Source organism: Semicossyphus pulcher, unplaced genomic scaffold, assembly GCF_022749685.1.
Source record: "Semicossyphus pulcher isolate SPU_LCO1_2020_fin unplaced genomic scaffold, fSemPul1.0.p SCAF_17, whole genome shotgun sequence".
NCBI classification, from domain to species: Eukaryota; Metazoa; Chordata; class Actinopteri; order Labriformes; family Labridae; genus Semicossyphus; species Semicossyphus pulcher.
The window spans coordinates 1,666,369-1,680,800 of NW_027211681.1; the positions used below are offsets into that span (position 1 = coordinate 1,666,369).

At 40.2% G+C, this 14,432-nt stretch overlaps 1 protein-coding gene across 1 annotated transcript; it reads right to left on the minus strand.

The window, feature by feature from the left end:
• Window positions 1–2,757: 2,757 nt before the first annotated feature.
• sec23b (SEC23 homolog B, coat complex II component) lies at window positions 2,758–13,317 on the minus strand. The gene is made up of 19 exons (XM_069665837.1): window positions 13,175–13,317; window positions 11,245–11,472; window positions 10,730–10,787; window positions 10,503–10,589; window positions 9,600–9,836; window positions 9,149–9,237; window positions 8,872–9,016; window positions 7,435–7,593; window positions 7,158–7,273; window positions 6,888–7,011; window positions 6,686–6,766; window positions 6,488–6,577; window positions 6,197–6,303; window positions 5,528–5,681; window positions 5,256–5,333; window positions 4,938–5,099; window positions 4,712–4,798; window positions 4,378–4,599; window positions 2,758–3,385 (listed from the first exon to the last, which is right to left on the minus strand). The coding sequence occupies exons 2-19, from the start codon at window positions 11,463–11,465 to the stop codon at window positions 3,296–3,298; spliced, it is 2,307 nt and encodes a 768-aa protein (XP_069521938.1). The 5' UTR covers window positions 11,466–11,472; window positions 13,175–13,317; the 3' UTR covers window positions 2,758–3,295.
• Window positions 13,318–14,432: the final 1,115 nt, after the last annotated feature.

The window sequence follows — 14,432 nt, forward strand, 5'->3', positions numbered from 1 at the left end:
GGCACAAAGTAGTACATTGAATTTAATAAACTGCTTTTCTGATGGTTGAAAATCTTCCAGAAGACCATCTGAAATACTGTGAGACAAATCATCATTTCCCATCCTTCTAAACACCTCAAAGCTTCTAAAAGTGCTCTGTGTCCTTAAGTCACCCAGTTGTTTTTGCCATGAGCTGAGAAGACTCTATCTAAATATCAGCAGCAAACTGGAAGTCAGTCTGCTTATGACGTCCATGTGGATGGTGATAGGCTCTGTCCTGAGTTGGTGGCAATAACAAGAAGTTAATCCCTGCTCTCCAGTTAACACATTCTAAGTCCTTTGCTGCAATGCGTTCTCTGTATATACTGTAAATACTACAACCATCTACCCTTTTGTATGTAACAACCTGATTCACAACAATATTTATCTCTGCTCCCACCTGTTCATTGCACTATTGTCTATTCTCTCCTGTCTATAAGTGTTGTGTTTTTTGTTTTGTAATATATACAGTTATATATATATATACATATATGTATATATGTATGTGTGTGTGTGTGTGTATCTATATATATATATATATGCACTTTGTAATATATATTATATCCATAGACATGTATATAGTAGCTTTAATTTTGAGTATTTTAAGTGTCTGTGTCACCTTGTCTAACCTGCCTTTGTTTAAAGTGTAGTATGTCAATTGACAACCACATTCAAATTCCTTGTATGTGCTCCCATATTTGGCCAATAAAACTGATTCTGATTCTGATATAGTAGGACAAAAAAAAGTTAAAATTTATACACAGCAAACAGTGTAAATTGGAACTACATGAGGATCCATTTATTAGGAACTTTTTTAGTGTATCTGAAAATGTGTTGGCCTCATTAGCCTACAGCTGATGTTTTTATATAAAAAATAATGACTAAAGAGGGTGAACCTTTGAGTTGAAGGTTATTTTTTTATGTTGCCTATTAGCACATTGTTTTGGAGCTGTGAGACTTCACAGGATTAAAAACTTGACATGTATTCAGACACGTTTAAAATAAATTCAGTTTTAGCTCCTATAATCTAACTCGCTGAGAGGAACACAGCTATAATTTGATACTATTCTAGTATGCATAATCTGACTACAGTATGTCACAGTTATGTAAACATGCTATGACATATTCCATATAGATTTCTTACATAAGTTTTCCGGAACAGGAACTAGAATGGATTTCTCAGACTGCCGGAGCAGATCTGATCCGTCAGGATTTGATGAGAGATAATAAGACGACACATTTCCTCACAGCTTTTCCTAAGCCTGGAAATCACATGGTTGCAAGCATCATGAATGATCACTGAAGACAGTGGGCTGAGAGTTTTTTAATGTTCTTTTGTTCCTCTTAACCTCATTGCACAGCTGCAGCCTTTGTGCGCGTGATGACGGTTGAGCATATAAAATCACAGATTAATATAAAGACATGATTATTTTTCCCTATACGAGAACATCTCATATCCATGTACAGTACGCCATCAGATGACACGCAGCTGTAACACTCTAAACTGGAAATGCATGGACCTAAAATGAGCTTTTGGTACTCTGCAGGAGTATCCATGTCAAAAGAGATTAAGAGACGGTGCAATGCATCTTCCTTTTGGCCTTGAATACCTTATACCTATAATTGCAACGCCTATGCTCTTGATAGACACAGACTTCATTTGTATTTCAGTGGCAACTTCCGCTTAAAGCTGCTAAGAGTAGAATTTGCCTCCAAACAGATAGCCCCTAAGGATTAGTCTTCATAATCTGCCGTTCACTGATCCTCGAAATCATACTGTCTGGGTGCTCTGAAATCAGCTTACAGTAGCACAGACAGTAGATGGTGTGCAAGTGGTTTTATGATTGGGATTGCATGCTGTGAAGGCTTTATGTACAGCACCAATGAATGAGAAAAAAACAATTGTTAAGGGAGTGTCACTTCCAATCTGCACAGAGGATATGTCATTTAACATGTAGCAACATGTGGTGTCCACTTTGCTCACCCTGGCACGCAATGGTTCAAACCTGCAGCATCAGAGTGGAAGCGGAGGGCTTCTCCCTCTGCTGCACTGAAACAAACAGATGCCTGCTGTGTGAACTGAGCAGCTCTGGTAACCTCTGGGACTTCAATGTGAAAAACAGGAGCAGGATACAAAAGTCCAACCCCCGACTTTATCAGCTTAGCTCACTTCTGCTCTCTATTACACTTGTACTGATTAGACTTAGGGTTGTGTGTATGCATTAAAAAATGATTCATTTTATGTGCAATTAAATTGAAACGCTAAAATGTTGGTGCAAGGAAAGACAACACAGACAGCATCCCTTTCCTGTCGACAGACCTTTATATGGATAGCATCAAGAATCCAGACAGGATTGAAATCAAACAACTGTCCCTTTTATACAGTCTTACAGTATATTAGAGTTTGATTACAAAGACACTTGGGCAGTAATCGGGTGCAAATTACCAGATGGTGACGGAGATGAGATGAGAGGACTAAACTATAGGGAGGGTCCCACAAAGTCAAAGTTAAAAATAAATCGAAATGTTCGTCATTGAAAAGCGTCAGTTGAGTTGATGGGATTGACTTCGATTCCTCAGAACATTAATCCTCAATATCCAGAAGGAATTTTCTTGGAAAACACTTTAAGTATAATCCACATAGGATTTTCTCTCAATAAGTCATAGTCAAATAAACTGTGATTAACAAGCCACCCGTGTGAAAACCAATCGGCCCTGTGAACATCTCTTAACCCGCAGTAGAGGTACCATCATAATTTATTAATGAGAAAATTCTAGACATGTCATCTTTAGCTATAGACAAAGCGAACACATACAAGCATCATATTAAACATGTTCAAACAGGTGTGATGCAGTACATACATATTTTAGGACAAAACAAACAGAAAGTACTCAAACAATTAAATTATTAGTCCAATCATTCTGCATGTCAGAGGTGATATCAAATATAAAAGAGCTATAGATAATCTGATATTGCTTACATAAGGACAGTCTGGTTCTGGAGCAATCTCGTAAATAACAAGTTACTGAAAAGGACCACAAATGTCACTTGTTTTCTTAAAAGGAATGCACCGTTTACCCCCCTTTTCTGTTCCTTTTGCAGCATAGAAATGTCACATACGACTCCAGAAAGGGCAAAGTAAAACCAACCAAGTACATACAGTGGACTCAGACTCTCTGGGTTTGGCTCCTTTACAATAACAGGGGAAATGTTAATGGATCCCAATATCAGGATGGGAATGTCACTCCTTCTCCCTTTGTGTTGGAATAGAGACATTTACGCAGAGCTGGAAACTGCCAGTTTCTTCAAGTGGTCCATGAAGACCTGCAGGCTGACGTCATCAGTGAGGATTGGTGCTCCCGTCTCCTACAGGAAAGATAGCGGTTTAGTGTTTTACGCCATTTACATACAATCCATTTCATGTTGTAATCACATGTACACTTCTACAAAGCAAACACTTCCGTTGATAATCTCATTCGCAGACTTATACAGATCTATTCCCTGTTTATTAAGCTCGGGTTAGGGTTCAGCTCTTGCTTGACTTGGGAAATAAGAGATTAATGCTATTTTCACATTTCAATCTCTTCCATTTAGAACCGGGGTTAGCTAATCCTAGACCTGTTTGCCCCGACAGTTTGACTTCAAATCTTCTGTGATGTCAGCACAGATGGTTTTTCACCCAGAATACAGACAAGCCTGTTGCTTGATATCGATAGAAGAAGAAAATGAGACATAAGCCCTTTTTTACACTGCGGTTCTGCCTCAGCGCCGTAATGAAGCTCCGCCGTAATGCCGTCTTAAACGCCGACATAAAGCTGGCCCAGTGAGTGTCTTTATATAGCGTTCTGGTGTTGCAGAAGCAAAACTTGCGCGAGGTGTAAACAAACAGCACGCTGCGCTCTGATGGCGTTTGTGTTTGTTACGCCTCTTTAACGACCTCCAATGCCGGGTCAGGGGCACCCCTACCATTACAACTCTACACAACTGTGTGTTTTACAAAGAAGACAAAGCGTAAGAGAGGCGTAATAATCCCGCCTTGAACTGGCAGTGAAAAAGGGGCTTTTTGAATCTTCCATAATCTGTTTTTTTAATTGTATGTTGTTATGACTGGACTGTACATAACCTCAGGCTGCTGAGGCTGTGTGAGGACAAAGCTAATCTGAAATTTGACATTTTAGATGGTCTTATAAAAATATTAAATTATACAAATCTATTTTTTTAAAACCCTAATTATATTTGAACTGTGCACAGAATTTGACAATTAACAAAACATTACCCCAAAAGGATTAATGAAAATCACCACCTTATTAAGTATAAAAAGCATTAAAAAAAGGAAGTTGAAGGATTTATAACTGTACCTGTCCCCAGGTGTAGAGGTTGTTGTGGGTCTGCGATGGGTTGACCTTGGAGAGCAGGAAGCGAGCCTGGGAGCCTCCGTGATCTGTGTCGATGTAGCGCGGCATGGGGAAGCGTGTCTGCAGGATCTCCTGGGCGTCATCTAGAGGAGCCTGCAGCAGCTGTTTGAAGTTCTCATACTCTGCCATTTCCTGGTAGCCTGCCTTTCGCCACTGTGCTATGGTCTGTAAATAAAGCAGACAGTGAGAGCATTATGAGATGTCTGCTGTAGAACTGTAAGTTCTCCTGCTGGAAATCTAAATGACCACATGCAAACATTGCGATGCCATGTCTCACCTCTCCATGGTAGATGACCAGCTGGAAGAAAGTGTCCATGAGCAGGATTCGATCTGGCAGGATGCTGCTGCTGTCCAGGAGAACGGGCTGTGAAGAACACAACATGTTTAGAACAAGCCCTTAATACATCACCGGTGGAACAGTTCTCATGAGGACTAGAACTTCTAGGAAAGGCCAGATGCTTCTCTAATATTGATAGTAACAGAGTGGAGGGTGAGAGGCTGACCTCTGGTGGTCCGTGGAAGGAGTATGAGTAGAGGATGGGCTGGATCATGATCAGAGACTGGGTCAGGTCCTGCCTGACAAAGTGGTGCCTGTAATATGAGGACTCATCTGGGCTGTTGTTGAACACCTGCAGGAAGGGCGACCGCCGCAGGTGGAACATAAACTGTAAAAAAGAAAAGAAAAAAAAGTTAACAACAGGATCCATTTCTTTAGCAAATCAATGAGTTGGGGTCAGTGTTATGATCAGAACTGATCAAATTACAGCTGAATCAGATTGATAAAGATTGTACAATTCAATTCCACTAGGGGGCAGGTTTACCTGTGGGTAGAGGGACAGAGACTCTGACAGTTTGAAGGATGTAGGATCATCTTTATTAAACTGGCCAAACTTCTGACACTGAAACCAGAGAGACAAAACATTGTTTAAACACTGAACACGTCCTGGAATAAACCTTTCGTAACACAATATGTAAAGAATCACAGAATGACGTACAAGTGCTTATCATACCAAACAAGCCTAACAATGCCAACTATGTACTGTTCTTCATCACAAAAGGTCAGGTAGGGAGTGACTGTGGGTGTGTCACTCACCAGGCGGATGAGCTGTCTGTCAAGCCAACGCAGGACATCTGGTCCCTCCTCCGACTCGGCTCTGAAGACCCCCAGACGAGCCATGAGCACGGCAGCCGCTTCCTGGTCGAATGAGGACTCAATGTGCTGAATTTGGGACTGTGCATCTGCCCAGCTTTGGTAGAAAAAGATAAGAGAGGGAGAAAAGAGAGGGAGTGAGGGAAGAACAGAGTTGCAGGTGAGCCTGGGTGTGAATTGAATGACACACACACACACACACACACACACACACACACACACACACACACACACACACACACACACACACACACACACACACACACACACACACACACACACACACACACACACACACACACACACACACACACACACACACACACACACACACACACACACACACAGGTCTGTGAGGGCGTCACTACAAATTACAGGAATGTAAACATCCTTTACCAGGGAGCTAATATTGACTCTAGCTGTCATTTCATTGGCAAAATACCAGGCTCAGCATTATCATTATCATACACTTGTATTGCATAAAGTGATTATTCACTTTGGAAAGTCTTCAAACAACCTAGTGTGTTAATATCAGTAATAATCCAGGTCAACATGGAATTAAGTGCAGTTTTACGTACAGTCTTCCCTTTTACACACCCTACATCAACTTACTTCCTGGCAATGGTAGAGACACGTATCCTCCTCTGTGTGTTGGAGTGCTGGTACTGGGTTACAAACTGGATAACCCCTCTGCCACCCTGGGCGACTGGTGCATTGTGCTAAACACAAACACAAAGGACAGTGAGGCTACAAATCTCAATCTCAAGAGGCTAACAAATGGCCTTGTACCACACAAAAAGCCATTGTTGAAAGACTTTAACTTAACAAAGCCGTCATCACAATTATTAATGTGTTTGATGTGATTAGCGACAGCGTGTGACATCAGCCTGCAGTGTTTCTTACCTGATTCACCACTTCAAAATACATGCCCAAGGTGGTGGAGGGGTTGAGACTGCACACTTTCCACTGGCTTGTGCCACCAACACCCATCTCCTACACAGAACAGAGAACACATTGTGATGAATGCCCGTAAATAACAGCTGTCAGATTACAATTCAACAGTGAGAAGGAAAGCATCTGGAAAAAGGGACATTAACTCACATTCTCTGAAACGCAGGAACCCTTGGAGTTGAGTGAAACACACGGTCCAATCGCCCCGCAGACCTTTAGCTCCCTGGATGTCTACACAGACAAGAAGACACATAACATTAATTCAACTTGTGCAACAGCTAATGTGCTTAGAAATCAGGGAAATTAAATCTCATCAGCACTTCCTTTTGATGCAAACAATGATCATCTTTACCTTAACTTCCAGTACACCTCCAAAGGCCATGCGGAAGTCTCCATTGTAGTCTTTGCTAAAGACTCTCTGGAAGGTCTGCTTGAACAGGGAAGTATTGAAGGAGTCTCCCATCACAATGTGCCCCCTGGTAACACATTAAAACACATTATTTAGAATCTTTATTTCTTTAAAAGGTGTTATTTATGTGTACAAATTAAATCACACATTCCTAATAGATAGACAAATACAATCTCACACCTTCAACCAATTAAACAGTCAGTGCTGACGTACCCGGTGAGATTAGACAAGCACTTCATCTCCAGCAGCCCGGTCTGGTCCAGAGCACAGGCATAGATATCGATACAGTGGCCATTCACAGCTGAACGGTTGGCCATGGCTTCATAGTACTGTGACACATAAAAACAGAGAACATGAAACAATGACTTGATGTAAGTGACGAACCTGCAGTATGTTCTGTACAACGTGTATTTGACTTTGATGTTTATTTATAGAAAAAAAGTCCCAATGCAAATGTCAAGAACTGCAGAGACTTTGTGCTGAAGCTCACCTTGGTTGCTTTCTTCAAATGGCGAGCGTTGTCTTTCTGGATGTCATGCCATGAGCGGATGGGGGTTTTCAGCTCGTCTCCCACCACCATGCCTGGGCCCTGGGTGGGGGGGCCTCCGATGAACAGCATCACACGAGCCCCTGTGTTGGGGTATGTACCCTGATGATAAGAGGAGGAGTTTTAATTAAGGACATTGTACAGTATATCTGCTAAATTGACTATATCAAAAGTGTATTTATATATATAATAGCTTTATATAGACGTATACAATATGTACATTTATGCTGTCATTGACATCCATGCTGCAAGTCTGCTGAATCCTTTTTTTTGTCCTATACATATGAATAATGATCACTAACAGATAATTGACATTGTTCTCAAATAAGCCATTAAAAGAGGACTGAAAAGTTGGGAAAAGAGACTTCAGATCACCAGTGGGAACACAAACAGTAATCACAACAATATCTTTACGACTAGAGAGAAACTGAAATGTTTTTTTATTAGCACCGAGTATGAGAGGGTAGATCTCACACCAGCAAATACAATTAATTTACATCGCAAAGAAAGACTTTCCCTTATTATTTTATCAAGCCATCTGAAATATATTATATAATAAACAATATGTTTCAGCAAAAGGCCGACCTTACAGCCAGTGCTAACAAAGTCCATAGTCCAAGAGTCTGGGAAATTGCTGATATACTTGGAAATGGGCCACATAGTCACAAAGCCACTGGAGGGAGGGACCGTTGAATTTAACATGAACACTTGATACCGAGTGCTACGTTAACGGTGACTCATCTCTGACAGAGACAAAGTGTCCTGGTTCAAGGAGAACCATTACACAAACAAACATGCTTTTAGCGGACACTAACCACTTTGTGCAGTTCTGTATGTACTGTATGTAAAAGTCCCATTCATCAAGTCAAATACCTCCTGACTAATCAGTGAATATGGAGTCACTGAAAGAGCCAACTTATTCTAATCAGGCTTCATCTCCTATCTGCTGGCAGAGAGTACAGCGCAGTAATGATCTGTTGCATCAGTTATGTAAGCGCACAGATTAACAGTAGGAGAAGAGCGGATAATGATGGTGGAGGGAAAAGACAGAAGGCAAACAAGGAACCAGCCTTTGAACTGAGCATATGTACTGTTCTTGCGTGAGATAGTTATCAGTTATGTGTGCGTTTCTGAACAGTTCCATGTGGGACAATTGTTTCGAACAGGCTAAAGTTCTGCTTACTGAATGTACACACATGGTTGTTCTGGTGTGTGCTTGCTTGAGAATATCATTTTGTTTTCAGTTATGGTTTGGATTTAGCTTGCGTTAATCCACACATGGAAGAATCAGTATGTTCATAGTCTAACATATTTGTATCCACTTGATGTACAGTAGTGTCTGTGTTTCATGTGCTGTGTGTGTGTGTGTGTATATTGTACCTCCAGAAGACCAACAGCCACAGACAGTGCAACACCAGTGGAGCGGAGGGGTCTTTTGCCTTGAGGGACAGGCCACGGGTCTCTCTGAAGCTCACCGAGCAGGTCAGTCAGATTCATGTCCACTTTGTGAACGGGCTGCAGGAACCTGGATATGGACACAAACACACTTGAAATGCAAAGTGCCATAGGATCAATGAGATCACGTATTTTTAAACTTTTGGACACAGCTAACGATAACAAATAAACCCAGGGGGGAAGTTATAATTCTCTTTCATACCTGCAGGAGGCTGCAGCATCCTGAGGTGCTGGTGGGCGGCCTTGTTGTCCGGCTGCTGCTGCTGCTGCTGTCTTTAAACCCAGCATCTCCTGAGACACACAATAGGATAAATAAATGTTAAAAAGATGAACTGAGAGTTTTAATGTTTATAACAAGTTTCCTGAGATAATTCATTTAAGAATTAATGAGACATTTTGAGTTTTACTTATGTTGTTATAGTCATTGAAATCCATCTAAACAAAGTAGTGTTCATTCTGTCTTAGTTAATTCATACTCTAGGACCAAATACCTACAAAACTGACCTGCCTGATGTGCCTAGATTTCTCAATAGTTTTCAAAGTGTCACATTCATCTTGGCAAGTCAAAGCACAACAGTCTTTTCCTGTGTTTCCACACTGATCTCTCTATTTGACTAATTTCTCAGTTTCCCAACACTTTCACCCCAACCAACCTGGATCTGTTTGGAGGTGAGGTCCTTGGTGCCCCTGAACACGTAGCTCTTGGCAATCCCCTCACAGCTGAGCTCGTGAACCTGGACCATGCGTCCGAATGTGATAAGGCCCACCAGAGCGTTTGGTGGCAGCAGGCTGAGGGACATCTGAAGGGACTCCTTGAGAGCCTGGAGATCCTCTTCTTCCAGACATGTGTCTACCACGTACAGGAAGATCAGAGGGGCTGGGGGTCCACGCTGTAAATAGATGAGAGAGGAAGGGTACATTTGAAACAAAGATTTGTTCTCACACACGTCTGCAAAATGGGGGGAAAAAAATCCCACAAGAAATAAAAATGAGGCTTAATGATTGTTTGGTTTGTTGAATATACGTTTCCAGATACAGTAGCAGAGCCGCTTTGTGCCCTGTCATCAGCAGCTCATATTACTTTAGAAAACAACATGCATTATTTATGAGGCTACACTTGTTACAAGCAGTAGTAGCCAGGCTCACATGGGCTGCATATCCAAAGATGTTTCTGTCACAGATATTTATCACAGCCTACAATACAACTTATGATATAAAAAACTACGTGATTATGACAAACTGTTACTCTCAAGTATCAAATTGAGCGGACTAAACAATAGCATCATTCATAATCAAGTAAAGAGTCGATTTCATAAAGCTGTGCGTTGCATCATGGAAAATGATCTCTTAATCCATAACAAAGAGTACTACATGTTTAGATATGTGTGATTTGCAGGATGACACACAAATTGATTAGACCAACAACTAAATAAATAAAAACAAGAACTCTGCACCTTAAGAGGCTTTTATCAGAAATCGTTATTCACCTTTGCTTAGTACATGCAATCTCCTGCACAGGGCTGAGGTCAGAGTGCAGACATGTATGTAGTATTTACCTGTACTATGTACTCAATAGTAGAAAACTGTGGCATGAGTTCAGCGGGCTGGTTCACTTCTGATATGCCTGCATAAGAGGGAGGGAACTGCAGAGACAGGCAGAGAGAACCAGATTAACCAGACTGATAAAAGGAATGTAGCTAGACAACATTAAGTTATGCAGGATTATGTATTTCAAGCCAACTACTTTAATAAAATAAATCCTTGTGTTGACGTCAGTACTTACAGGGTTTCTCTGGAAGCAGAAGTTGCATGCCCATATTTTTGCTCTGAAGTCAACTTGACTGTAAAAGAGGGATCAAAACAATTCAGGGTTTGCATCAAATTGGTGTGAGTGTCGCTGTGACTGATTGTAGGCTACACAAGGTGTATTTGCAGCTCTTATGTACCACACCTAGTGCTTATGACACCTCAGCATTTGGGAATGCTGAGGTGTCATAAGCAAAATATTTTCATACACAGCAACAAACTGAAATCCCTGCAATGCCCTTTCATCCCCATTTTTTTAAACTTAAGGAATACTGAATGTGGAAATTAAGAACAAAGTTGGCGCTAGGCCGTTTCACAGATGGTTGAACACAATTCTCACTGGAACAAAACAAAAGGATCAATGATAGCAGAAATCCAAATAAAGTGTGAATACTAAATATGATGTATTGTTATCCTTGTTTCTAATGGATGCAGCTGTAAAAATACATACCACATCTGTAAGCAAGAGCGTCTGTTTACTATTTCACTCACCATAGTGGGTTGAGGACTGCCTTGCAGTTGGCCCGGCTGCACAGAACTGGTTCGTACTGGACTGGTGGAAGGTCTGGCCTTTCCTTGAGAGGTGTGAAGAGGCAAGAGACTGGGACCACTAGCCTGGTGGCTTCCAGACGACTGGAGGGCCAGAGGTTCCAGCTGAATCTCACTCCATCCCTGTCCTCGTTCTGTTGGATGAACTCCTGGTAGGTCGCCATTACCGCGCTTTAGTAGAAAAAAAAAAAAGCCCAATAGACAAAAGTGAGGTTGTAAGTCCAATAGTGGAACTGGATGAAGTTTGTTAAGACTGTTAGTCTGCTTTCACTAGCTCTAGTGAACTGCTCTTTATACAGGTGCTCCTTCCACTCCCATGCTATAATAAGACGCAGATATTCAAAAGTATGACGCACAAATGTGACATCAGGAACCTGATCAACTTGTTTCAATGAGGACGGTAATAGTGCAGTGGAATCCCATTTTTAGGCTCTACCTTTGTTGGCGTGTCAGTGAACCATCAGTGACGCCTTAATTTAAGCACAACCAAGGACCCTGTTGTAGTAACAAAATACACTCCCTCTTTCTCACAGCTATCAGAGGAACTCTTTATTACGTGATCAGGAAGTTGTAATTCAGCATGTAGGTAACTTAGTGGATTTTAAGCGATGACATAAACAAAAGATACAATCTTATGTTGTTCGCATTTCAGAGTGTACAATATGATCTATACTTTTAAAAGCCAGACAAGCTTGCACTATGTAGGACTACAACCTTTTTCATTATCTATTAAACTAGTTGTGTTTTGTCTATAAAGTGTCAGAAAATAGTGAAATATTAAACACATTTTCCCAGATCCCAATGCAACATCCTAAATAACCTGTTTCAGCTGACCAACAGTCAAAAGCAACAAAATACTCACTTTAACTACAACATCAGACAAAGATAAGAAAATCATTTAAGTTTATAAACAAATGACTACAATTATTAGTTTATTGCCAACTTATATGACACATTGTCCTAAAATGTGAATTTCTTTGAAGAAATAAATCTTGTCTCAAACTCAATTTGTATTAAATTGATATAGGTCATATTTCCCTGGCCTGAGATACAAAGTGTTTATTTCTCAGTAGCACACACATCTGCCAAATAATGCATCAACACTGATGAAGTACAGTTAGTCTAGCCCTGCATTTTAATAGTCTATAGATCTTTTAAGAACATTTTTAAACAGAGATACAAAAAGTGTTCCTTCTTTCATATTTTCCTACATGTGTTGTGTGCTGCTTTTCTGTTTTATGTCATGGAAATTTAAATATCCGACCACCCTGAACACATCACCTTGAGCATATTAATCGATAGTAAGAACAGTTCAAAGTTGCCCCGAATAACGATCTTAGCTTGGCCATATCTATCCAATGGAGGGGTTGTGGTGGAAATATGGTTGGGAGTATTTTGTTTTAGGAAAATAGTTCATTTTCGCAGTATGTGGGTTAACTACAATAAAACAATGAAATGTGTTTTCACATATACATTATTTTTCTATTTTCAAGGATGTAACATTGCATACATAACATTTCACTTAACAACAGGCTACAGGACACGTACCATCACTGATAAAACCCCCAGTATGTTGGGATCTGACGTGAACGTGGCTAACGTTACTCCCGCTATGAGGAAAACGAAAACCCGGTATAACCATGACGGAGGCTAAAAAAACACGCTTACGTAACAGCGGAGGTGATGTCTATAGCCTTACCAAATTTCTCTACGTCGCTTTATCACTCAACCTCTACAAGCTAACGCTATGCGGTAGATCTGGTCGGGTTAGCTAACGGAATGTAGCATTAGCGTTAACTCACTTCCTGTCCCTTCATGAATAAAAGCAGTCACAGGCGGCCTACTTTCAAGCAAAAATAGGTAGAGAGCTTACCTTTTATATCAGGTCGGCCTCTGGTCTCGTTAAAAGCAAAATAGACTGTTGAGTTTCCAGCAAATTACAGCATTTGGATATAAATGCACAAGGATATACAAGACGAACGGACGACGGTGAGGGGATCACTCCCTATCAGCCGGCTTCTGTATTTCACTAGAATGACGTGTTACTCCAAGTTAAGATTTCTCCTATTGGCTCGTCCTACAGTGACGTTGACAGGAAGTGCTATGCTCACGCATAGAAAAATGGTTGCTATGGGAAATGGAGTTCACAGAATTAACATACGAGGAAGATGGTATGCCCCAAGTGGCTAGTCAAGGAGTTGTACTAGTGAGGGAGTTTCCTGCTACTGTTTGCTTTACAGAAGTACCTTTCAGAAATGTTTGGAACAAATGTAAAACTAAGAAAAATAGATATATTACTAATTTCAAACAATTCCAATCTCTCAGCATATGAATTATACTTAATTTGATTACTATTTAAGCTAAATATTACATACACAAAATGAAATGGCTTGAAAGATTATCCTCATTCTATATTTTTAAAACTACAGATTTTGAAACATATGTGACCTTCATTGAAAACCTTAAACTCACAAATCAGAAATTGGAAATAAACAGTTAAATTATTTAGAAAGTTTAATTTGTATCCTCAGCAGAACCCTCTTGTCTCTCTTTGTTGTTTCTTGTTAGTTTGTTTTTTATTATTATCATTTAATGTTAATATTTGTTGTACATTCATGTTGATCATCTCAGTTTGTATAATTGTTCATACTTTGGTACATATTGTACTTGTTGGACATATCTTTACATATGTTCTTGAAATTAGTTTTAATAAAGTTTCTAAGATTAAAAGTGCGATAGCGTGTTATTAGACAATTGTGACGTTTTTTGTTTGTCACTCTACTAGCATCCTCTGCATAGAGAATAAACTAGAGAATGACCTTTGACCCATTGCAAGTAGGGCCTAATACAGTAATTTACTGAACCAAGTGGACCTGGGATCTTGAGGTAGCCTAGTTTTATTGAATACTTCCATTGTATGCTACATTGTGATTCTAGTCCCCAATAAAATAGCTAAAATATGCTGCCTACCTGCTTTTTACTTTACCAGCCTGCATATACGTGGAAGTTGTAGCTAAGTTGTTGTTATCTGGTTAATGGAGTATAATAGAACGTTATTGCAATTAGTTTTTAAAAATAATCCAACAAGAATTTTTTAACTCAAGCTCACAAAGACCTGTTGCTACTTATTA

Coding starts and splice junctions, on each gene's coding strand:
- sec23b (XM_069665837.1), bottom strand. CDS start 11,465: ATGGCGACCTACCAGGAGTTCATCCAACAGAACGAGGACAGGGATGGA. Junction 10,788..11,244: donor GCAGTCCTCAACCCACTATG/GTGAGTGAAATA, acceptor CCTCTTTTACAG/TCAAGTTGACTTCAGAGCAA. Junction 9,837..10,502: donor CTATTGAGTACATAGTACAG/GTAAATACTACA, acceptor ATCTATTTACAG/CGTGGACCCCCAGCCCCTCT.